Genomic DNA, 26818 nt, shown 5'->3' with positions numbered 1-26818 from the left:
TTAAAGCTAGAAATAAATACTAGTACACACTAGAAGACAAGGTTTAATAATAGATTAAAAAAAAATGTACAAAAATATTCTAATCAGAGAAGTTTCCAAATATGTACCACAGCCGCTTGCAGAGCTGGGCTGGCACAACCTTCCTAAAAGCAAACTGACCAGAGACAACCAAAAAGAGGAGACTGGGCTTAACCTTCTTCCTTCTCCCTTCGCAAGGGATCTTCTAGGTGCGGCTACTGTTGAAACACGGTGGTACATTCTTCAGCAGGTTCTTAAGGCAACAACATTGAAGCTCATTTACAATTTCATTTTGTTTAAGTTTTCTTAATGTGAAGATAAACGCTGGAGTAACACCGAGCGCTGTTCCATCGGGTTTTAGGGGAACAGGAGCAGCAGCTGTGAGATGCACACCCTCTGCTGGCCCGTCACCTTCCCATCAACTGCATTTCCAGGACTTTGAAAATTTACCATTTTAAAAAAAAAAAAAAAAAAAAAATCATTCTGAGACAGTACATGGACACAAATCTCAGCCAGGAAGTCAAGTCTTCGTACAAAAGCTCAGCATTGGTTTGGCCAGTGATGCAGTTCCAATATCTGGTATTTTTTTGCAGTAAAGATCGAGAAACAGATTCATTCCTCCCCTTCCATTGCCTTCCCCTTTCCAAAAAAAAATAGTAACAAATCCATGAAACAAATTAAACCACAAGAAACTATATCAAGAATCTCGTTCTAAAAAAATGAAATTTATCTGCCCGCACTGGCCAGGAAAAGCAGCGTTACTACCTTTCTAGGAAGGACCGTAGTTCAGGAATGCTTTGCTAGAAAGGTGCCAACACTTCCCTGGGCCTGCAGACGAGACCCAGCGAGCACCAGACGCCTTCCCTCGCGGCATTCCCCTCGGAGGGCTCCCTGCGCGGTGAGCGGAGCCCCTGTCCTGCCTAGCCGGCCAGGACAGGCACTCAGCTTCACGCTCAGAGTTTTATTCACTGTTCTAGATTTGATGCCAGGCCCATAATAATAGTACTTGAATGTATTTAGGTGGTAAAATTAAACCCCACTGTTACTTCAACAATGGAACTCAGGATATCAGAACCCACATCCTGAATTAGACATTGGTTTCTTTTATTATGCCACAATGTAAACATATTTGGTATAAATAATGTTCTCATTGATCTTCATCCAGTTGTTCCAAAAGAGTCCTCCTCTGTTTTTCCAACTCCCCTTCGCTCAGCTCACTGCCAGAAGTGTCCCAGTTCCCCTGCAGAGAGAAGGGGGGTTAGTGGTACGCACCATGCGCTTCCCAGGCTGCGCTGGCTCCCGGGGGCCTGTACGGCCCGCGCCCCACTGGGACCCTCACAGCCCTCGCTCGGCAGGATACCTGCGGAAGGCCGGGGAGCGGGCGGCACAGAAGGAGCTCGGGAGTCCCGAGAGTGGCGGTGGCAGCAGGAGCAAGAAGCAGGGAAGGCAAAGGGGAAATGGCAAGCTAAGCTGCGTCCGCCTGTACGCTGCGCTGTGTCTGCTTAATCACACCTGAGTTCACGTTCTCAACAGACGATGCCCACATTAGGCCACGTAATTGGGTTTTTCAAAGGCATCTGGAGGCCAAAGCAGCTTATTTTAAGAAGGTAATATAAAAAGCAGACATCTGCCCTCCAGTCTTCTCTCAGAAGGCAGAATGTATGGGGCATTATCCAGGACACCTCCACAATCTACATAACCAGAGCGAGGTAAATAATTCCCCCCAAAGAGACCCCAAAGATGCTGAACCAAAAGAAGTTTCTGTTTTTCATTCAAATACTTTCTCTGAGTCTTTGAAAATACTGTCCTCAACCCCTTCCAAGACAAGTGACACACAGAAGCAGCGCAGCACAGAAGCAGCGCAGCAGAGAGCAGGACTGCAATCATAAGCATGCCCCCACATGATGTCCCAGCTTGAAAATTCCACGAGAATTGCAGAACTTTGTTCCGCTAAGGTTTTCTGCCAGTGTCAGCCTAGTGCCATCCCAGCACTGCAACTACTCAGATTTTAGACTGCAGGTGCCACCCAGTCACTCAAGCATTTAACCAGCTGTGCGGCTCATCTCCTTTGAGAGCGATCTGGTCAACCGGATGGAAAAAAAGAACGCCAGTTCATTCATAAATACTACTTTGTCACAGTACGGACCAAGCTTCTGTCTATAAAATAACATGCCTCATTCACACTTTATGTCAACTCCCAGTGATAAGTAGCATTGAATCAAATAGCAATTTCACACAGTGAATGAGGGCATAGCATATGATCTGTATGATTAAGCTCTGCTTGAACATTTGGTCCTTTTCATATATAAATGGAACTGGAACATAAATAAAGCTTAGCAACTTAAAGTACACCTATAAAGCTTGCATACCATACTATAGCATCCCACTGACACAAAGCCCAAAGCATCATATAAAAAGGAAACAAGAAAGCTTACAGAATCTTTTCCAGGTCGTTTTTTAGTAGGAGATTTATGTTTTGATTCAGATCTTTGTCTAGCTCTATCCTTTTCGCTTTCCCTCTCTCTTTCTTTTTTGTCTTTCTCTCGTTCAATATCTGATTCTGGTGAATCCTGCATAAAGGAAGTGGGAAATATTAAATATATTAGTTTACAGAATAACCACACCTCAAAAGCCTGACTTCATTTCAATATAGACCGTATCAGAAAAACTGCTTAAAGTGGTTACTAATCAAGCACAACCTAGTAACCGCTGCAGAAGTAATGCAAAATAATTACTAAAGTGATCTGGAAAGGAGAGAGGTTTGTTCAATACAGAAGAACTTTCACTGTTTTCAGTGCATGCAAAGATGGAGCATGATGGATGCCAGACAATAAACCTCTCCCGTGTACACATGTCACTCATTCAATAACATCTCTGGACAGGGTGAAATCTGGTAAATGTTTTTCTGTTAAATGGCTGCTCGGCCATTCTTGAGTGCTTTAAAGCTGGTTGGGCTTTTACTGGATATTAACCACGCTGCGAGGGATTAGCTGTTTCCACACCATGTTTCAGCCCAGTGTTGCTAAGCTTACGTGACCCCTGTGTGTTGAAACCCTTTAGCACTAGTATCTTACTTAACGGCTAACAATAGCCACTCTCCTTACGGCCACTGAAGGGCACAGCTAACTGCTCAAAAATTACAGAAACAAAAGAATACATCAGTTTTGTAGAGTTTTGCAGCCAGCATGGGCTCAGAGACCCAAGCTCCTTTCTTTACCTAGGACAGAAAATACTCTTTGGCCTCAACTGATCTAGAACGTTCTTTTTGCTCTTTAGATCCTTTTGATGCTCCAGTACATTTGATATCAGAGCTTCGAATGCAAGCCTGACACTCAAGCAGATGAAAGGAATGATGGTCAGCATAAAGCAAAGGGAAAAGACAGATGGGACTCTTCCCAGCTCTCCATAGTAGAAGGGAACACCAAGACTTGCCATGGTAAACTGCAAATGCCAGGTGCTGCTACGTAAAGGCCTTCACATCTGTGTGTGTGGTTGCAGTTAACCCCCCTAGATTTAGCAAAGAGTTTAATTTTACAGTATTTATGACAGAAGTTATCATGCTGCCAATACTCTCCTCCAGTCTGATCTCACATACGCTCCCTATTACAGCCGGATGATTACAGATACCTAAAAAGGATTGCTGGAACCATAAAGTGTCAAGTTGTCCATTAACCAACTCAAAAGTTAACTGCACTTACAGACTTATGTCTTCTCTTCTTGCTCTTTTTCTTGTGTTTTTTGGACTTCTTGTAACTTCTCTCTGCAGACATAGGAAGCAACAAAAATTCATCAACAGAATTATAAAGACCTGGCAATAAAAAGGTAATGCTCACTTAAAACCAAGAAAACCAAGAAAAACCTCATACCAGATTCAGCACTGGAAGAACGTTCAGAAACTGATCTAGATTCTGAACGCTGCCTCTTCTTCTTTGAATGGCTATCGTCATCCTCAGACTCCGAGCCCTTGACATAAAAAACCAACAGGATTAGCAAGACAACAGCGTTACAAACAGTTACGGAGGTAGATCTTAAGACATCATGAAACACCTTACCGAACGAGAACGTGATCGCTTCCTGTGATGTTTTTTAGACTTTTTAGAATGTTTCTTGTTCTTTGAATGGTGATGCTGACACTCGTGCTAGAGTAACAAGGGAAGGCAAATGTTAGGATACAGAAGAAACTGTAATGGTGTTTCTCACCATCCACAAAAGGCATCTATGGCTAGCAGTGGTTAAAAAAACATAATCAGGCCTTTATTGTGTCAAAACCTATAAACAGCGATCAGTATTGCCCTGTTGAAGTTGTAATAACAAGCATCTAGGAGCAAGGAAACACAACTTTAGGTATGGATGCACACTGCTTGTTACCTGGATCCCTGTTTCAAAGCTTCCGATTTAAAGCCCCTGCTCAAGATGGCCCAGAATACACTGCATGCCTTGCTCTGCCAAATGGGAAGTTCTGACAAGCCATTTTAAGACCTCTTACAAACTCCAGCAGATGAAACAAAAAACTAAGCAGCATGTGCTGCAAAATCAAATCTCACGTTATCTAGGAAAAACCAGCACCTTATTCAACAAGAATGACTTGTCAAAATTTCTGCAGCTTAACCCTTACTGCAGCCCATCCAAAAATTGAGTGAAAATGAACTACATCATCCCTTTTGCACACCAGCAAAAATATTGGCTATAGTAAAAAGAAAGTACATCGCAGAGCTTTAGTATGCAAGTTCCAGATCTGTAGTGAATGAAATACTGCAGAAGTTCTATTTCTAGTTTCATCACACTTTGTATGATACCATGGCAATAAACAATGTGTCCTAAAATAAAGCCAGAATTTCTGATGTGAACTTCTGAAAATTCTTGAGGGGAAGCAGATTAACAGAACAACTATGTATCAGATAATATCAAGTAACTGTAATGTTTCTTCAATTCCTTACTTTCAAGATAAGGTTCTAATACCCATTACTTTTAGGTAATGTACAATGCCCACTGTAACAAAGATCAGTACAGTTCTGTGCCCCCCTTTCCACACAATTTAAGAGCAAATCAATGATGAACTCTAATCAGAGGGAAAAAAGAAAAGTAATAATTACCTCTAGTACATGCATGAAATCTTTAAATATTCTTTTCCTTTCAGACTCCAGAGTGATGTCTTCAAATGCTGGCTCCTTCACAAATCTATCTCTGATCTGTAAGAAAAGCAGCAATGAAATACATGCCATACAGAAATAATAATAATAAAAAAAATCATGATTTTGCCAGCGTACTGTTACAAGGCTGAACTTTTTTTTTATGCCAGCTTCACAACCAGAAGAGTCTTCAGTAAAACTGTAACAGATGGAAGCAGGCAGAGTCAGACTGTTTTTCCCTGCATATGCCATTAAAGACATGCAAGCTTGTAAATGCACGCATTTTTATACAAAGTATACTTTGAGAGGAAAGCTTTTAAAAGGTTATCTTAACCTGAACAAAGTTACAGACTCTTAACTAAGCAAAGTCTTTTATCTCCATATCAATTGTTAGGGGGCTTCCTGTGTTTTGGGGTGGGGTTTTTTTGGGTGGTGGTGGTGGTGGTTGTTTTTGTTTTAAACTATTCAAACAGAGGTATCAAATGAAGTTATTCACATCAAATTTCAAATTTTACTGAAGAAATGACAGGACAAATTTCATGGGTCTAAGTTATATAGAAACATTAACAACTTAGAGAATCAAGGTTTACTTATACAAGCATTAGCATGCTCAGCCGGTTAAATACATTTGGAAAGACTTTCATAATTGACTGACGATACATACATCTTCCCAGACAGCGTCCAGTTCAATGGGAGGAGTAGCTTGCTTCAACATGCTCTTGAAGGCAGACTCTTTCCGCTTCATTTTGCGAGCTTCTTCTTTCTCCCTCTCTCTTTCACGGGCTTCTGCCTTCTCTAGCAGCTGTATCAAAAGCCGTAAGATTCATTTGAAAGATATCAAAATGGAAGACTAATAATTCAGTTTAATGCAATTTCTGGAAAGCCCAATGACAGTTTATCTTTAGCGCTCCCCATTAGTCACTCGGGTATACAGGAAAATTAACCCATTACTTATTTTTAAAGCATGCAACTGCTGTTTCTCAAACAGAATCTAAAATAGTTAATACACCATGCAAGCCAGGACTACAGAAACACACACACACAAAAATCCCTGGTGAGAAAAGTTATAAAAGACAACATTATTTAATTCCCTACCACAGAATTTCTCAAGTTGAAATATTTCATGATTTGAATAAAGATAAACCTCTGCAACCTTTATTTTGCGAACTGGTATCAGGATAAGCAACTCAAAGCACGGCATCTCTCAAATACTATGAAAGTAGTCATAGCATACACAGAAAATAGGTGCCGATTCTTGTTCTTATAAGAAATTTCGTATTACAAGTTTCTGAACATTCCTATATATTAATACTTACACTGTTGAAAGCCAGCTTGATATTTCCTGCATCTAAAGTAGTAGCTCTTTTAGTTGAACTGATGACCGTAACAAAATCTTCAAAAGAAGTATTCACTTCAACCACAAATCCTTTATCCTGTAAGAAAATTGCTTCTTTGGCATCAGGTAAGTCAGGAACCCTCACTTCAGTGCTAATGCACATGACATCAATGCAATGTGAAATCCCATCTCCCAGTAGCAAATTCACTTGAATGATATATTTGGCATTAAAAAAAGAAACCACGTAATAGCACATTTTCCCCCCTCTCACCTTTAAGATATCCTTTATTATCTTCTTCTCATCATGATAACGTGCTTTCAAGTCTTCAACATAGAACTTGAAAAGGTCAAGTGCTGTTGATCCTGATGAAAAAACTAGATAAGTCAAAAGCTAGCTCTAATACAAGAGCTGCATTTTTTTAGACATTTAGAAAATATACAAATAACCCTACTCTATTCTGCCCCAAATCCAAGACCTTTACCTGACTTCCTACAGGGTTGGAAAAGACAGTATTCTTACCAGGCTGACCAAGCATATTAGTGAATCTGATGTCAGAGCTTATGGTTGGGTACAACTCCATCCAAGAGGACATCGAATGTAGTTGTCCATGCTCATGCAGTTCATCTAAAAATAGCTACAAAACACAAATGAAAGGAAGATTTGTAATCACTCATCACACTTTTACTTGGTTAACAGCTAGAATGGATACTCTTTAACAAAAATGGAATTCCAGTTATCAAATGTGATTGAAAAGTAATCGTTTACAACATCATTTCTTCCTGCCTTCCTCCAGCATTTGCAATGTTCCAGCTGCATTTCCTTTCCATTCAAATCTTTTTTCCTCTTACCTTCCTCTACTCCTGCAGCTTTCCGGCAAACAGATGTATTAATACAGCAGACAAAATGCTGCAGTGCTGACAACTGATGCATTATACACACCTGTTAGCCTACCCTAAGAAATAAACAAACCCCCACAGAATATCTAATCACATGACATGTCTAGGACTGAAAAAGAAAGTCCACAAACCTGGAAAGATTCTCTGTTTTTACGCTGCCTCCTTCTTTCTCTAAGCAAGCTTTTCTGTTTTTCTTCTTCCTCTTCTTTTTCCAATGCCCTGATATGTTCCTCAAAACAGATCAGAGCATCTTCTTTATCCATGTCTAGCAAAGGTTACAACAGAGTGGTTAGAAGAAAAATAAGGTATTTCTTCCCACAAACTGTACAAAGTTTCTTACTATGAGGTAATGGTTGCCCCAACCTGGATAAATTATTGCCAACACAGAGCACAGAGACCCTTCTAAGAAAAGTACTGTGGATGAGCACTTGTGCACCTCTCCGCATTACCACAGGCATCCTGAAAGTACAGGACAGAGCTAAGAACACAGGGCATCTTTGTCAATGCTTTAGCAGCTGTGTAAATGCATACACTGCTCTTAAAATACAGGATCAACTCAATGTTAAGAAAAATGTGCTCATAATGGAAAACCTGCCTTCTTACTCTAAAAGAGTAAAACAAATGACTTTCCTAGGAAAGCAAACACAGCAGGACCTCACTCAATGTAGCAGAAGGTAACGTAACTATGTGCAACACAGATTACGTTGTCAAATACTCCTTCAAACTTCAAAGGCTAACAAATACTAAGGCAATTCAATCACCACAAAAAAGGTATCCTTTGCTTTATCATTAAGATTAGTCAGTTCCTGATTTTTGAAGCTGACATCTGTTTCCTAGGAACCAAACAAGTCAGGGTCCTTCACAAAGGCTGCTCAGCAGCTGTCACAGCGGCTCTGGACTGGGAAAGAGCAAGCCATACCCAGGCAAGAGTCCTCACTGCTAAAGACAAATCAATTCCCTCTTCCAAAAGAAACGCACAGACTTTTTACATACTCTGAAGTTCTTCGTCTTCTGCAAATGTAGGATTGTCCATCAGATACTGCTGAGCCTCCGACCAAGTAGTACAGTAGGTGACGTTAGCCATGTTATCTAGTATGTTCTTCAAAGCTTCCCAATTCCTCTTTCGTAACTGTTTGGCTTGTTCCTGAGCCGAAAACACATTGGGGTTTGTTGGGGTTTTTTTGTCAGATTTGAGGTTGTATAGACAAAGATACATGCCCCTCCCCTCCAAAGTCTGTTCTCCAAAATAAACGTTTAATTTACACAAAATTAACCTTTTATCTACACGTAAAGCAATGTAATACAATTTGGATCTACATATAATTTTTGCACACTATTTCTCACATCCACAGATAAACCATTCAGTACTATTATCTCTGATTGTTCCTGATAGATGGCAAAAGCTCGCGCAATGGTGCTCATCTTTTAGAGGTACTGGTAGGGAACTGCCAGTACACTCAGTAGACAGTCAGTGCTGTAACAAGGCACCACAGCCCACTGTGCTGTTGAAAAGCAGATCTAAACCAGGTGTGCTATTCGTAAGCAATTCCATAAGCGGTGCTGTTTGGATGGCTGGCCTCTTTCTGGTTGTTCTGCTTTTGCAGCAAGTGTGGACTTTAACGCTAGTCTCACTTAAAATCAATTTCAGAAACAGTCTCGCTACACAGCATCAAGCACATGATAGTTTCAGTCTTTATTTGGAGGCAGTTCAGTATAAAAGCCATCATGTAACTTATTAAGGTCATACTGAAAAATAAACACATTGCAAAATTAGCAGCAACATCTCAATAAAACCAAAGACTTTTCAAAGAAACTTCTATTTTATCTGCCACAGAGTCAAATCAGGGGTTCATCTTGTCCACCAGCAGACTGCAATGAACTAGGGAAAGATAACAAGAGCTATCTAACTCCTAGCATGCTTGCCCAGTTTCAGACAGGCAGTTTTTTGGGAAATTTTGATCTTCAAAATGTTACCCTGCAGTAAGTTCCACAACTTCAGTTGTGTACTGTGCAGGAACAGAACTTCCAATAGTTTGTATAGGTAAGGATGCATCACCTTCTGCCTGCTAACTCTCCCGAATTCCCCTTACATACTGTATGAGAAATAAGGAAAAACTGTCTCCAAATTCACATCTACAAGATCAGTCACAGTTTTGAAGAGTTCCAACAATGCTTTTTTCCCTGTCCCCTTGCCCCATTACATCTTGCCAAACCGGAGCTCCCTCTCTGTAGTGTCTCATAGTTGATAAATCTTGCCTCTCTTCTGGTCTTTTTTCTCTCTCTCCCTTCAGAGAGAGGGCAAACTGACCTGTAACCTGGAAGCAGTATACAGTTCACATTCATGCAGCGACATGCTCACTTCTCCATGGCTTTCCTCTCCTGCTGTTAGCATTCTGACTGTCCTTGAACAACATTCAGAATTGCCCTGCTTGCAAAGACTTCTTTACTAAGAAGTATAAACTAATTTACAGGTAACAAGTGAAAACAGACATCTGAAAGAAAGTTACCTTCTCTTTTTTAGACAGAAAAAACAAGACATCTTCATAAATTTCAAGACGATCACGCTCAGATATCGCATTCCAGACTTCCATCTCCCCAAACATTTGTTCAGCTTTTCTGCACACAAAAGAAAAAGCATACAGTAATTTATTGACGAACACTGATTTAAACTGCCCAATTGGCTTACAATGATATTAATGAACCGTTACAAGTAGTAATGCTTTTGTACAACAACTCCCCAATTTTCTCTCTTGTGACTTTTTCCATGACACCTGTCTATCTCCTACAAATAAAAAATAGTTAAAAATTAAAGCTGATCCCACTATACACTTCTCTCGACAGAGGTACAAGTTTACCTGCAGTATGTTGCATTAGTGTTTTTATCTGAAGGCTAGCACATGTTCAGGTCACTGTTCTAACAAACACTATGGGAAATCAGATCTACAAAATTTCCAACAACAAGCTTATTAGATGTACGGCCCTTCGAGCATGAGCTTCCATGAACAAGCTATTAGAACTACTTTGCTCTCAATAGGAGATGTAATATAAAACCCCTCTTAGTGTTATCTTTCGTTTCTACTTATCAGAAGCTTAACCAATTATCATCAGCACACCACTCATTTGAGTTGTTTTATGCCTGGATCTTAAATACATTCTGTGAAAATGAGACTATATTTATACGTGTTCCTATAAAAATCTCAGTTATGCACTTTCCCAGGCTGAGCACATACAACGGTTAGCATTCACCAAGAGCAAAGCAGCAAGATTTGATTATTAACTTGGCAAGCTAGTAAAGGCTGGAACTTCATTTAATATTGGTCTTACTTGTATCTTGTTGTAGATGTCATCTTTTCATGGTTTTCGAGAAAACGCTGGAAGGACTCTTTAGCCTCTTTGTATTTTGATCTTGCTTCTTCTTTCTCTTCTTTTTCTGTTTGAACTTTGTAAGCATTAAATGCTTGCTTTTTTTCACTTAATTTTGCCAAAGCACTTCATATCAAAGAGAAAGAAAACAACAATGTCCATTATACAAAAGGGTGGAATTAGATTAGAATAACAAAACCAAAGCACCAAAAGTAACAGATTTGAACAATCCAGATTTTTGAGACAAAATTAATCTAAAAGGCCAGTCACCACCCTGCCTCTCCCTCAGGATTAATGGAAGATCATTTTTGAAAAAGCAATAAAAACAAGCACTTACTAATAAAAGTGGTTAGTAGTAAAACATAAGCTACTATCAGGCCTTCAGGTTGCATTTGTGTGTTTCACATTACAATACTATTTTTATCATAGATATCAACCACTTTTCTGCAAATGTTTATAGCAGCCACTCATTTCAGAAAGTAACCTAGAAAGTTTTCAGCTCTATCACTGTAAATGCATGCTTTTATTCCCAAGGAAAGAACATAAATAGCATAAAATACAAGCAAAAACTGCCACATCATTTCCAAATGAAAAATTAAGCCTAGGACTTCCATTTCTTTATGCAGGAAAGGAACAAAGTTCCCTGACAGTGGTACATGTTCACAAATGCACGAACAGCTATTAAAACAATCCTAAGTTATGTCAGTAAACACCTAAAATAGTATTTGTGTAGAAATTTGAGGAAAGAATCGAGCAGTACCTGTATCTAGGATCATTAATGATCATTTTCATAGCTTGCTCCCAAGAAGCATTGGATGGTACTCGCTGTGAAGACATTAAATCATTCATTAATTAGATTTGTAACCAACATCCAACAATGAGCAGTTCCTTAAAAAATAGCCTTTAGGGGGAGGGAAAAAAAAACCCAAACAACCAAAAAAACCCAACACTACACTTTCAATGTTAAGACAACATTCTTTGTCACAATTTTTTTTTCAAAATTTTATTAACAGTCAACATGGAAAACGAAACAAGGTAATTCTGGGATTATTGCTATTTTTACAATAAATTCTTCTGGAAGTTTATCTACTACACAAATATGTTGACTCTCTATACAAAACACAAACAATACTCTGAGTGAAAACCAAAGCCAGTCTCTTTTTACTCCCACTTCATTTCCATCTTTAAAAAAAGATAAAGAATTGAGAGCTCAGACACTCAGGCAACACTTTTATTAGAAGTGTGCCTCACTGTCAGGCAACAGTATTGGCAACCATAATTTCCACAACACTTTAAATACAGTTTTAGAATTACTATTTCACAGTGGGGAAAAAAAAAGTGTCTTTAAATCAGACTAGCTTATGAAAACACTGAATACGAAATCTAACAGTTTGTTCTTTTTCCATATGGACCTTTACACTGTCTGTCTCTGAAGCTTCTAATGAAGCTGTCCATCAAATCACTCACGATTCTAGTCTGAATTTTAGACAAAGACCAGATTGCAAGTTTGTATTAGCATAGGGATCATGTAAAAGGAAGAAAATAAGAACACACTGAACTGAGAGCCCTGATAAAAATTCAGCACCTCCCCAACTCACCTAAAGAGCTGAAAAAAATTTGTTTAAACTGTGTATTGCTTTCACTGTAGTGTTCTTTTCCCTCACTTCTTGTCTAGTACAGAAGTCCTCTTCCACAACAGTGAAAAATTCTTCACAAAAAGTCTAGCAATTTCTGGCAAATGCAGTTTTTGTAGTTCAATAAAGCATTAAGAATAGTTGACCGAAATACCTTTTCTTTTAACAGTTCTTTAAATGCTTGCTTTGCTTCTTCCTTTGTATTCCACGTATAGGTTTTTTTAACTGGTTGGGCATCATCATCCTCTTTCTTTGAAGCACCACTATACATAAAAATCAGTAATTTTGTTACTTAAGCATTTTTTTCCTAAGTTAGAGCCACCGAAGAGTCATAAACCACCATAATCAGATAGAATGAGTCTCAAAGAGAAATAATATGCTACACGTGATTTGTACAAGACAAATTGTGTACAACACCGCAATTTGTACAAGACTTTTCCTTAAAGACACCATACACAAACTAATCAAAAAAGCAGCAAACTATTTCAGAAAAGTATTAGCACTTATGCAATTGGCTACCTGCTCAAGTTATTTAGAAATTATTCATAAAAATATAATGCTGAAATTTAGCAGGAATATTTCATATATATATATACACACACATATATAAAAAAAATATAAAGGGGTGTGCCTAAAAATATGCCTCTTGCCCTTAATTATCTCCTGCTGGCTATAATGCCCATAGCGTGTTTCCTTTTTGTTTGAATGATAAAAATCATAAGCTATAATTCTCCATTATTAAAAAACAAAGGATCTCATTTTTGCTGGAACAAGCATTTTCATCTAACAACAGCCAATTGCACAGATCTATGGAAGAGGAAACCATACAGGGTAAGCATATAACATTACCCCGGGAAACTCTCACAGCTATTGAAAACTCATGAAATGTTCACATCACTGATGCTCTCTGAAGGGTTTAAGAGCTTTGGGAGAGGGCTGGCAAGGGAAGGCGTTAATTTTTCTAAAAATAGATTTAATACTTCTTTAATTCTTTCTTACTCATAGTTCTTCTCTGCTGCCATTGATTCATGCTCACGTTTCACTGAAGAATCAGCTAACTTTCAAAGAAGCCTGGCCACCTACAATTGAAGATAAACCAGATCCTAGAAGAAATACAAAACTGCAGCAAAGCCACACGCTTTGTAGTTTCACTTACTCTGCTGAGGCCTCCTGCTTGGAAGAGTCGTCTGCTGCATTAGCTGCAGCTTCTGCATTCTGCTCCTGCCCAGCAGGTGCAGATGTTGCTTGTCCCTGTTCCTCAGTTGCTGCCGTGCCAGCACTCTCATTTTCTCCCACAGAAGAAGCTGCAGCAGTTTCTGCTTCAGGGGCTCCTGTTGCTGCAGAAGCAGCAGCGGTGGTAGTAACAGCTGCGGCAGTTTCCCCAGCAGTTGTGGCTGTGCTGGCTGTGCTTGTTGCTTCTGCTGCAGCAGCTGGAGTAGATGTCGCTGGAGTTGATTCTTCAGGCTTTGTGCTACAGGTATCAGAAAACAGAAACAGTCACATACAAGCATGGGACAACATAATTGTTCAGACAAACCCATAGTTTAAATAAGTTAATAAAAGTATGAAATCATAGTTTCAGGTCTAGTTACAAAGACTTACAAGAAGAACACAAAATTTTAGCTCAGAGAAAGTAAATGCTTTATTGAAACTGTTTATGTAGATCAATCATTTTAGTTGAGAAGTAACCTAGAATACATTATTTGAGTTTTTATGTATTAAGCCACTGTTTGGACTAGTTGCAAGAACGTTTTAAGATTCAAGGACTAGACTGTTCTTAAAAAATAGGCAGCATCACGTAAAAAACATTAGCATATCATTAAAAACATACCTGTTTTCTTCAGCTTTAATCATTGCTAGAGGAGAAATGGGAAAAAAACCAATCAAAACAGCTTCAAAAATAGTTATATTTGCATGGTAAAAAGTTACTGTTAACATAATTTAATAGAAGCGTAGCTTCAAGTATTTTTTTTTACTATTAATAATTTTAATACTTGTGCCCTTTAAAGACTGAAATCAATTCAGACTAAACCAAAACTTAGAAATCCCATTAGAGAAAGATTAGGGTATATGAAGAATGATTTCTTGGTTTACAATAATTGTTTCAGCTTTAAAAGACTAGTTTTAAGTACAGTCAGGCTTACTGAAACAGATCTATCTTTCTTTCTTTTCTATTCTCACAATGATTGATGCTTATTCTTTGTAGTACTTTTTAAAACACTCATTTCTTACCCCAGCTGACTTTGTAGATTTTTTGATCACCTTACAATACCAAATAAAAGCATGCTAAAAGCGAAAACTAGTTGCACAGCATCATACAATGTTTGTACAAAAGGGGACACTGCCTTTATAATACAGAAGGGCAGTAAAAAAATTACACGTTTTTGCCACATCACTTCCCTCAAAATAATTATTGTTGAAAATTAAAAGCAAATTGACACCTAAGCAAAAGCCTTACACGCAATTCTGGCTTTCAGCAGACAGGCAGTACTACTTCGAGTATAAAAGATGTTACTGTTTTCAAAATTCTTCCAAGACACCGAAACAAATAGTTCTTACTCAGTTATAAGCTATACAGTATGACAGAACTCCAGCACCCTTTTACTCTGGTTTCCCAAGTGAATGAGGATTAGAACAGCCACCCCTCTGCCTCTCACCTTTCCCCACCAGCCTGAACCCCTTCACAAATTATTAACTTCCTACGAGCTTCCAAAGGATTGGTAGCCAAGTGAGGGCCAAATTCTACAACAGCCCTAAAATAAAGGAAGACTGGAAGTATTACCGGCAGCTAACCCAGAGAGCAATGCACACAGCCCTTAACAAGCCACAGCATGTCACATGCAGATCCCGTTCCTTTTTTAGGGACACAAGGGGGAGCCGATGCGGCTGTCACATAAGGAAGAAGTTGGGGTATAACAGAAAAAAGGATGGTGACGAGGTGGTGAGGACACAGGAGGCAAAACTGCTCCATAGAAATCTCAGACTGCATGAACTCTACTGCATACAGCTCGTTTCAGTAGATTTAATCTCTAACAGAAGTTTGACTGCTAGGCTTTGATACCAAACAGCACGCAACTCACTGCCACCCTTCCTACTAATTTTTGTTAGTTACCTTCAAGATCCTCCAGCTCTTTGGGTTTTGCCCAGCGTGATTCCTTTGTTTGGGAATTGTAATAGTAGGGCTTTCCAGAATCAGATTTATACTCTTTCCAGGGACACTTAGACAACAATTGCTGATGAACAGAAAACAGAAAATTAAACCTATAATGGTGTTCTACAATCAAAAGGATACCTAGGAGGGAACCGCAAACCCTATGCAAATAACTTCAGGATCAATGAATACAAGGCATATACTTGCCAAGGAAAAAACTCCCTAACAATAAACAAACATACTACTTATCTGTAATATAAAAGAATGCCATCTTTTTTAATAAACAAAATTTATCTAAAAATTGAGGAAAACTCGAGCATTCTGTCCATTTTGCAGCCTCGAGTTCTAGCAACATAAAAACATTTTTTGCAGCTTTTCTTATTTGAGGAGTTTGCTCCCATTAGGTAAAAAAAAAAAAAAAAATAAAAATCTACTGGCATGGCCATCCCTCCTGCCATGATAGTTACAATACCAAGTTCTTGCACCCACACAAACTCATAAAGCACAGTAACCTTCATCTGCATTTAGCTTTACCTCAGCAGGAGTTTTGAGATCATCTGGCTTCTCCCACGTAGACTGCTTTGTTTCAGTATTATAGTAATACGTTCTTCCATCAGGTGATTTGTGTTCTGTCCACGTGGATTTCTAGGAAAAATAAAATATACCATTAATGATGAACAATAACTGCCAACAGAGATGCTAGCAAAAGCCACTAAAAAAGCTAAATACAAGTGGAAAGCAAGGGAAACCTGTTTAGAGTGCTCTTCATTAACAGAACTGTTGGTTGTGGCGGTTTGCTGGGCTGCGCAAACTACAGGATGTGTTGTCTGAGGGCGAAACAAAACAGAGCTCTGAAAAGACATTCTGGTTAATATTCGTGTTTCATTTGAACATATATATTAAATACACTTAAGTAATTCAGCAGCAAAGGCAAGACAGCAAGCCAAAATCTAAACACATTTAGGGTAGTATTGTTTTCAAGAAAACACTTTGTGACAAGAACTTTTAGAGTCTCCCGCACCCCCTCCCATTCAGCAATCCAAGGCAGCCAATTGCTATCAGAGGAGAAAGCAAAAGTGAACACGATCAGACCCTAACAACTTCAAGTGAAAGTGCCAGAAGCACTCCCTGTTTTCAAAACTAAAATTTGCTTCAAGATTCTGACTTCAGGAGCTTAGTGTGAACTCAGAGAAGTACCTTCCTACTAGCTTTTCATCAACAGTTTATATAAACTCTGAAATCAGGGCTGGTGGAATACAGCTTTACCAGTCTCCTCTGTTTCAGTTACTGGATATGGCTGAGGAGAAACAACTTCCTTACAAGTCCAATGCCTTGTTCAATTACACAGAATGCACATCTCGCAGAAATCAAAGGACAATTGATATTCACCAATATTAAGCTAGATACAAGGTCCCCAAATTTTGAAGTAACAACCAAAAACTTACAATGGGGTATCTTGGAGGCCACATAACTATTTTTACAGATTCTGCCTCTTGGTTATCTAACCAAACTATTTTCTCCATCTTAAAACTAAATGCCTGGGATAACTTCTAGAAAAGTAATACTGACAAAATTTCAAATAGAAGTCTGAGTGACTGAAAGTTATTTGTAGTCATTCAAGGTGCCACGTGAAAACAGATTTAAAACTCTCTTCCAGATGAGGTGCCTACTTTGATACAAAGTTACACCGATTCATGATTGAAAAGTTTCACTATATATATATATATATACAGCACCAGTTCCATTCCATCAGTGATTTCCCATCTGATGGAAACGTGGAAGATACTGAAAAATCACCTAATGAAACAAGTTCAGCCTGTATGCCACCATCCTCTTTACAAGTTTAAGCTATGTTAAATCACCTTCCATGCAACCTACCCACTATTTATTCTTATTTAAGTACTGAATTATGCTATGTTTCCACAAACGTGGAAGAAGACACTAACAAAAGCAAACTTCAAATAATGTCAAGATGAAGGGGGGTGGGAGATGGGGGGAAAGAGTGTTAAGCTAAATCACCAATGAGCAGCAAAATTATTGATAAAGTGGTGATAACCATTCTTTTGAGGTTAGTACTTTATATTCTTCGAGAATGACAGTGATGTTTTCAAAATTACTATGGGTAACTATATAGGCTACTTTTTTTTTTTATTGCTGAAGTGTCTGGTAACAAAACTCAGTAAACTGACAATGCTAATACAGGTTCCAATAAATCACATGGGACTGAACAATACCAGAACCTTGACCTGGCTTCTCCTGCTAAGCGCAGGTGCATTAAGGAACAGCAAGGAAGACTTAATCTTACCACCTACCAAGTTCTGCTATACATATTAGAACTGGCTAAGCAAAATATTAATTAATATGTAGCAGGCAAAAAGTTACCCAAACTTAAATCTGCTATCTGCTTATAAACTGGTCACTGATATGGAAGGAAAAAAAAAAAAAGGGGGGGGGGGGAGCGACAGAGCAGAGAGGGAAAACAAAGAGAAATAACCTCTTCTACAGTGCAAATAAAACCTCAACTCTATCCTAAGTAACCATCTAGCCTCACACTTGCAAAGATTAATATCTGAAAACATTACGTTACGTTAAAGTAACATAGGTACCTAGCAACATGTGAACTGTAGCCTCACATAGGGCAAAAAGACCCAAAACCATCACAAGAAACATCTCATATTGCTGTCCTGTGTACCAGAAAAACTAGAAACAGATATACATGTATGCACACACCACCACATTGCCCTTACAATCTTAGAGAATTCTGGTTTTGACATACCTGAGTTCCAGGAGGCGTTACACCTAAAATATAAACAAACAAAAAAAAATTTTAAAAAGGTTTGGTTGCTTTGTTTTTCTATATAAACTCTAACTAATCAATGTTTAAAAGAAAAAAATATTTCTGGGAATCAATGAAGAGGTTAATTACTGAAATGCTAAATCACATTTTACAGAAAAGTATGTGGTTTTTTTAATACTTCACCTAATTTTGGTGAAATATCTTGAAGTGGTAACAAATGATCTATACTTACCTACTTGCGCATCCATACTGTTCACCCCTGGCTGTAGAAACAATAAACAGACATCTAAGAACTGAATGCAACTGTGGTTAAATCATCAATAAATACAGTTCATATCCAAAAAAGTGCTTTCAGCAACAAAATGCTCTACTGCCTTAAATATGGACTCCTAACTTCCCATTGCCCACTTACTACTGGTCCTTAAAAAAGTGATTAGGAACATGAAGCAACTTTTCAGAAAAACAATATAAACAATATAACCATAAACTACACCAGTGGGTCGCTTGCCATCCTTCCAGTACCCAACTTTATCTCCCAAATGGTGGTGGTGGGTTAGATTCTGAATTTCTGCTGGAGTAGCTTAGTAGGCTTCTGTTATAACTACATGGCGTAAGCCTTTGAACGTATTACTGTTGCATTCATAAAACTGCTGCTTGCAAATAACCAAAGCTCTTAGATACCCTTTTTGAAATTCTTTCAAAATAAAGAAAAAAATATAAAAATCAGCAGAACTCAAATAGTGCTCTCTATTTCTTTCTTTTTCTGTAGGCAAAAATACAGCTTGCAGGTTTGTCTTTTGCTAGGATTTTTCTTTCAGATCTCTTCTCGAAACTTTATTAACAAAAAACTCCAAGTAAAGCAAAATTTGTTAAAAAAAGAAATCGTATTGGATCAATTATGTTTGATATTATCCAACAGGACTGCACAAGGTGAATCATCAACAAGCTTTAGGTCTTTAAAGTGCATTCTGTGTATTAAGTATTTCAGCTACCCTGTGTGTGCGCCTACTTCTGCAAGCTGCCAGTTGCGTACTGTCACTTAAGCAAGGCCATAGTTACATATGTGTCTCCAGTACATAATCCTTCAAACAATTTTCTTTTCTTGTGCCTATGTTTACTTTTTCAAATTCCATTCTAATTTGCTGTGTATTTAAGAGCACTAATCTGACTGAAACAGTCATTTTTGGAATTACATCGGTTCTAATCAGCTTTCTGGAAGCGAACACTTCTGTAGATCACAAAGCAGACAGTGAACCTGCACAGGAGTGGCTCTGAAAGATCACTGTACTTGGATGAAACAGTCAAGACCAAAGATCCCTGACATCAGTACAAATCATCCAGTTGGCCTCAGTGAGCTTTAGATGACACTTTACACTTAGAGAAGATACCTTCCATCAGACAGCCAAAATTACAAGTTAATAACCTCATGAAGTTTACACCAAGCAAATCATCAGGGCTGCAAAGAAGGTCATGATTTTTTACTCACCTACAAATTATTTTAAATTAGGAGTGGTAAAATCATTCTTTTATTTCTAAAACACTTTCCAGACTGTTTCCTGGCTGGCACACATGTGATAGCAGAGAGGTACAAGAACACTGTCATGACAAACGCCTTCTCACACACATGTGCTAAGGTGCAAGGTCCTGCTATTGCTGCCAAGAGGTTCAAGGGCAAAACGAAAAGCTGGATCCCTCTGCCATGCTACTTCACCTCCTAAACACAAATGTTACTCAATCAAAATTTATTCCTAAACCAGTATTAGAAAACAGAAAAATCTGCCTTCTTGCCAAAATATGTAGAAAATGTAGAGTAAAATTCAAAATTAAGACTGATTTCAGCACTGAACCCTCCCTCCCCTTTTAAGTCTCTTTTGGCCATAGCATTTTAAAGATTTTTATCTGAAGGTCTGAAATCCTTTTAAAATTTTCCATGAGCATCACTTGTCAGAAATTAGTAACAACTTCTGCGTGGCAAGTGGAGGAAAAATCACTAACATCCTTCCTTCCTACTTGGTAGCTTCTAAAATATTTAGTGCGTTAGGAAGTAGCTACATGAGCACAAGAACTAACGAAGCATGGTTCCCAAGAATTTGCCTAACAAATTACTGACTTTAACTTAAATTACACTAAGGTTGAGACATACGCTCTTATGTCATTAAACAGAGACCAGCAGTGAGAAACAAACCTGTAACCAACAGGAAGATTCTCTAGTGTCTGATAGTGCCCAAGCACGAAATTGAAGTTCTTCTCCACTCCCAAGATAATTAACACCCCTTCTCTGGTACGATTTTGCAGCCATCTAGCACATGTCAAGGTGACATTACATCCTTTTCCTAACAGTACCTTCTCTACTTATTTTGCAGAAACTGTATCTTTGTGATCTTTCATTACTCCAGAGGGCGGATGGACTGCTTAACACAATGCATCTGGTTACACACCGCATATTTAGTAGATGAATTAAAGGTCTCTTTCAGCAAATCCTTGATGAAAAAAGGGAGTATTAACTAATTATTTTTTTAAAATAACAACAAAAGTAAAGGTCTTGAGCTTAGCACTATAGAAAATTTCTGAGTTCTACAAGGATGGAATCTGACTTGGGGATGTATCATCTGCATGGTAAGAAAATAAAAACCAATTTATTTCTGAATTTAAGTGGATAGAACTGTTTTTAAGTGGATTTCCTACAATTACTTTAAAACTCAAAAAAAATAAAATCTATGTTAATAGGAAATACATTTAGACTTTCAAACTTCGGAGAGAGACTGCATCTGTAATACCTGTTAACTGTTCCCTCTCCATTTCCACACAAATAACTTAACACCCTTACTGATTTCAGTAAACTTTACTCAAGATCTTGAACGTGCCAAATTTCAGAAGCTTTTTAAAAAAATCAGATATATAGTGGTCAGACAATCAGGCCTCCCTCCAAAGAGCCAGAGTTCACACTGGTTCCTGCCAACCTACAAGCAGGTGAGGGACAAGAGAGGAGGTCAGGGGTGCAGGAAGCATTATGGGAAGCAGAATCCAGAGAGAGAGAAAGGAAAAGCAGACACGGATACAGGCAAGAATTTAAAGACTGATGAAAATCCACAGGACATCAAATATCACTAGCTCTACGGCTCACAGAAATCTTTTTTTTTTTTTACAGTAATTCAAGAACTGGTGGAATAGAGCTTTACCAGTCTCCTCTGTTTCAGTTACTGGATATGGCTGAGGAGAAACAACTTCCTTACAATTAGGAATTGCAACTTCATTGCAATTAGCAATACCTTTTTCATAATCCGATTCAAGAAAACAAAGGCATACACATACTGAAGTGAAGAGAGCAACTGACATAAAAGGCCTTTCAAAAACAGAAAAGTTAAGCTCAACTCACCGGAACCGTAGGCTGCATAGCAGCTTGAGACATGTGAGACATCATCATTCCAGGCATTACTGACTGCATCATTCCAGGCATCTATAATTAAATAGTATTTCAGATACATTTTATAAACAAAATATGAGGATTCTTTTATTAAAAAGCAATTATCTGGTACTAGTTTTATAACTAAAAAAACCCCACCCTTTTAAGCACCTGGCAACAAAAAGTAAGAGTTTGTTGAATTATGATACCTGTGGTTACCCTCCCACAAAACGACATTAGGAATAACATGTCTACAGTATTCCAAAGTCTGATACGAAATGTTAATAAAGACAACCATGTAAACTACAAAATAATAACAGCAAATGTGTGATCTGTTAAAAGCTATGACCAAAATCCTAAGTTAAAGCAGGAAAAATAAGGCTGGGCAAGATTTCTGCAGAATTTCAAGGCCACACAGAATAAACTAAATACAGGAAAGGTAAACTCAGAGTCTAAGATTAGTTCTGCTCACATTTTTTGACAACTTTCAACCTGTTTCCCTTTCTTCTTATCTCTGCAAATAGGAAGAAACACTTTACAGGAACACTAGAAGAATTAATTTCTGCAAAGAACTTCAAGGTGAAGCAAGCTATTAAACATCACAGTTCTAAACCAATTCTGAACATTTTTTTTAAAGGTCTGGAAAAAAACTTAATACAGACACACAATATTAAACTACGGACAGTGTGAACTCTGTAATGGGGACACGTCACGCTGCAGAAATGAAAAGTTTGAGTCCAGACTTGTATCTGAGAATGCTGGGTGGTCTGATTAGACCAAAAACACCCAGGGAACTACTGCTCAGATAAGCTAGCTTTTGCTCAAATCTTTATGCTTACAGTCTCAAAGGGATAGTTACACAGAAGCGATGCATCACTAAAGTGATGCACGAAAAAGATGTTAAAAATGCTACTTAAAAGTGTTTAATACCTTGCCTGTTTCCCATTACTTTTGCTGATCCTGGCTTTTAAGAACTAAAAGCCATAAAAAAGTGGCAAAATTAACAAAACATAATTTAGGTCATTACGAACACAAACTTTTGGCCACTCATCTCAAACAGGTCTGGAGAAGTCAACCCCCTTCAACCTTTCAGTTACACCCCTTTACCTTTATTGTCCTTGGCAGGCTGGCCAAGAGACCCCATCCCCCTGTATCTTCAGGGAGCATCACGTTACCACTCTCCTCATCTTGCATCTCGTGCGGAGAGAGGGATATGTGGTAGGGCTACCGCTCCACCCTCAAATCCACAAGGTTTTCTTGGGAGGGTGAGGGAGGAAGGAAAGACTGGAAGGCGGCCCCTCCTATTTCTCGCCATCCTGTAGAAGCAGGAGAAGAAAGCACTCTTGCCCCACCGCTACTTGTGACTAAGGGGGCTCTGAGCGTGAGAGACTTTTTAAAAGCCCTGGCTCACTCAGGTCCTGAAGAAATCCTGCATGCTGCTCGGTTTCTGCATAATGCTAACCCGAAGTCAGCAAGCAAAAAAAATTGGGAAGGAGAGTGAATTTTTTTCCAGAAGTGCTTCCTCTGAACAATGCTGACAGGAGGCCGTTGCTATTATCTATGTGAAGCATCTGTCCTACAGGGGTTCACCCTCAGAAAGGAGAAAAACAAGCTACAACACACCTCATCCTGCAAAGCCTCACAAATAAACCTCCAATATCTGCTGGAAGAAAGAGCTTGTCATTGAAGGAAACAAGCCAGCATGGGCCGATACTTCCAGCACAATAGTCCTGCTGTGGGAATATCACTGTCCTGTCCTCCTCAAGGCTGTAGGCTAACCAACCCTCTAGTGCTCTCTCTGCTGTGCCATCTCTAGCTTCTTGCTCTACATCTACCAAGAATTCCCAAGTTCTCCATATTGCTCACTAGTATATGAGTGAGAACAGTGGAACAGCAGATACAAAAGAACTGTTAGGTTGAGGAATAAAACAATTGCTACTTGAGTTTCTAATGAACACACACACGAGCTCATGCTATTAGCTATCATGCTAATGGTCAGATCCTCCTCATCTTTTAAAACTGCATTATTTTTACACCAGAAGTTCTAATAGGCTGCAAAACCATGCTGAAGAGATTCCTACCAAGCCTTTCTATACCAGTTACAAACTAAAGACACATGCTCTATCCAAGGTACTGCAAAGGAAGACGCTGAGCTGCCAGCATGACCTGCGGGCTATTCTCAAGGGTTAATCCTCTGTCTGCTCTGGCCTAGTTGATGACACTCAGTTGCTACTTGTGTAAACCATCATCACAAGCAGTATCACTAGAACATTTATTATATCCAGAAAGACAAGTTCAGAATTTAATCAGAAGCCACACAGGAAAGGATCTCTGATTATTGAAAAGAAAAGCTTTAAATTTGTAAAAAGCATGGATGTGATTCTAGCTACTCTACCTGCTGACCCAGGTTCACACCTGTCAATCTAGATGCCCAAGTTTACTTTTCAATCACATGACACTAGCAACAACTGTACACGCACAGAATTAGAAACCACACCTTAGGATTCAAGAAGAGATTTTGCAAAAATTCAAAACATCATTATTTCTTCCCTTGCATCTCCCTATAATTTTAAACTGTGTAGACGTAAGTTAGCCAAGAATTAAAGAAACATAAAGCTCTCTGCTTTTCAAAAGAACCACTACTTTATGTTTCTAGTATGTATTAGTAAGGCAACCTTACTTCATCAAAATCTGAAGAAAACTACCAAAAAGCTTTAATGAAAAACGAATTATGGATTCATACCCACAGCTATTTACAGTTAAAGTTACGCATGAGGCGTATCAATTACCTGTTACAAATGAGAAGAGTTTCTGCATGGGTAGGAACTGCAGCACAAAATACCTCACATTATTGTCCTCACCATTTGCAAGCTAGCACATGAGACTTACCTACCTTAGGGATTACCTGACATCAAGAAAAAGAAAAAAACATTTGTGAAACTGCCTTACCTGCCCCATTGGTGGTCCTCCCATGGGGGGCATCATCTGAGGCATCATACCGTGTGGAACTGGTGGCATATTTGGTGGTCTCTGACCCATAGGGTGCATTCCCATGGGAGGGTAATGTGGCATACCTGGGTGGCCCATCTGAAAGACAGCAACAAATGAGAAAAATCAGCATGAAACCAGCAACCTACATCCCCCACAAAAGCAATAATAACAACGCAGCGCTCAACACTGAACTGAAAATTATTTGGGCAATTTCAGATCGATACTGCAAAAAAGGAAGATCATTCATTGCTCCAGGTCCTCCAGAGCCAATCATAATTAACAAATGCATTTAGAATTTCAAAACCTACATCCAAATGATAAAGAACCACACCATCATCATCTTTCATTTTATGGTTTGTCACAAAAAAATATACGAAATTTAGGAACACAACTATTTCTGCATGCTCTTCCAAACAATTACGATTAATGCAAGCAACCCACGCAGAAGTCAATCAGATAGAGTATCTTCTACTCCTGATGCCCAAGTCTGAAATAGCTTCTACACTGCCTACCACCCCTGTTTCTGTACCTTCCTAAAAGTCTGAATCCTGTTCTGTTCTCATCCTTGGTGTAGCCACACTGTCAGTACAAAAATGGGTAAGAACACTTTTTCCTATTTTCTTTTAACCGACTTACAATGATTTAACACAGTAAGAGCTTTCTATTGCAGACAAAAGCAACAATTCTACAAGTACCTTAAGATAAACTCTGGAAAGCATTTTACTTTTAAGAACTTGTAACTTAAATATGCATATACAGAGATATATGTCAGAAAACAGCATTAGTTTATTAATATGAAAACTATTCTTAAGCAAAGTATCAGTTAAGAAGGGTCCTTCAGAGAAAAAAAAAAAGTAACAACACTTCTTGATGTGTTTAAAACCAATTTTTCTAGGCTTTTTTTTTTGTACCAGAAGGCTCTCTGAAGCCAGGAGCAGGTGGCTCATGCTAAGAAATCACAAACAACTAGGAAGGTTTGAAACTTCTGAATGTAACACCTGACCCCCTGCCACATCCCTGAGTCTCACCAGAGACTCTGTGACAGCGTGCCTGTTCAGTGACTCGCAGATGCTGTCCAGTAACTCAGGGTAGAACAGCAGCGTTTCCTCAAAACCACCTCAGACGCTCCTCCGTGTGTAACAGCACTTTCTTTCCCTTTCTGAGGGACCTGTTAACCAAGCGCCCTCTGCCACCTGCCCGCCCCCCTCCCTGCGGGTCGCTGTGGCAGGGGCTCTCTCGGCGGGACCGGCCCCGTCCCAGCCCGCATTCCCCTCAGCCACCCCCCACTCGCGGGGCTCGCCAGCAAAGCGCCGCCCCCGGAGGCGGCCGCCCGCCAGGGCCCAGCGCCCTCGCAGCTCTGCTTGAACAGCCGACAAAGCCAGGCCCACTACAAAGGGCCGCGGCCAAGGCGCGGGGCACCGCCGAGTGCCGCCAACCCCACCGAGGCCGTGCGGGCGCGGCCCGGCCCACCCGCCGCCCCCCACTCACCATGAGGGAGCCGCGGTCGACGCCGCCGGGCCGCATCGAGGGGCTCAGCAGGCTGCCCCCGCTGCACCTGCCAAGAAGCCGCCCTCTGAGTGGCTGCCGCGACGTGGGGCCAAAGGGCATGAGCGGCTCGGGCTCCCCGCGGGGCGGGAGTAGCGGGGCCAGCAGGCTGACTGGCTTCCCGGCCGGCCAATCCGGGCGGCCCGCCAGTCGGGTGCTCTTCGGCGATTGGTCCGCGGCGGAAGCGACGGGGCGGACGGCGTCCCCCGGCGTCAGCTGCATGAGGGGAGGGGGCTTCGGCAAGGAGAACGGGAGCGGCTGCGGGGAGGCGGTCGCTGCCGCCGCCGCCGAGTCCCCACCTGACATCGTGGCCGCCGGCCCAGCCGCGAGGAGCTCTTTTCCGCCTCCTTTAGCGTCGGCCCCCGGAGCCGCTCGCGGCCAGGCGGATGGAGAGGCCCCGCGCCGGGAAGGCGGCGGGAGCTGCGGAGAGAAGGCGGCTCGCCGGAGTGGACGCGCAGCGGCAGCTCGAAGAGACGCCTCCCAGAGAGAGCGGCCTGCTGCCGGCGAGGGACCGGGCGCAGGCCCCGCGGGCCACGGAGCTGGAGCTGGGGGAA

The 26818-nt window shown here is 40.0% G+C and overlaps 1 protein-coding gene across 5 annotated transcripts; it reads right to left on the bottom strand.

Moving 5' to 3' along the window:
* Window positions 1-27: 27 nt before the first annotated feature.
* Window positions 28-26818, bottom strand: PRPF40A (pre-mRNA processing factor 40 homolog A). 5 transcript variants are annotated; one of them, XM_037397159.1, is made up of 26 exons: window positions 26208-26818; window positions 24678-24815; window positions 21702-21782; window positions 18558-18588; window positions 18305-18327; window positions 16278-16379; window positions 16063-16173; window positions 15490-15610; window positions 14209-14233; window positions 13534-13848; window positions 12532-12640; window positions 11504-11568; window positions 10705-10869; window positions 9888-9996; window positions 8374-8524; window positions 7512-7645; window positions 7004-7118; window positions 6755-6858; window positions 6464-6580; window positions 5812-5949; window positions 5112-5207; window positions 4071-4157; window positions 3885-3981; window positions 3717-3778; window positions 2454-2588; window positions 28-1258 (listed from the first exon to the last, which is right to left on the bottom strand). In XM_037397159.1, exons 1-26 carry the CDS (start codon window positions 26568-26570, stop codon window positions 1166-1168), a joined length of 3087 nt encoding a protein of 1028 aa, XP_037253056.1. In that variant the 5' UTR covers window positions 26571-26818; the 3' UTR covers window positions 28-1165. The 5 variants fall into 5 exon arrangements, with proteins under 5 accessions (XP_037253056.1, XP_037253057.1, XP_037253058.1 ...); XM_037397160.1 differs by having other exon boundaries at window positions 6755-6846; XM_037397161.1 differs by having other exon boundaries at window positions 16278-16355.

Source organism: Falco rusticolus, chromosome 8, assembly GCF_015220075.1.
Source record: "Falco rusticolus isolate bFalRus1 chromosome 8, bFalRus1.pri, whole genome shotgun sequence".
Taxonomy (NCBI): domain Eukaryota; kingdom Metazoa; phylum Chordata; class Aves; order Falconiformes; family Falconidae; genus Falco; species Falco rusticolus.
This window is presented reverse-complemented; position numbering and strand designations above follow the sequence as displayed.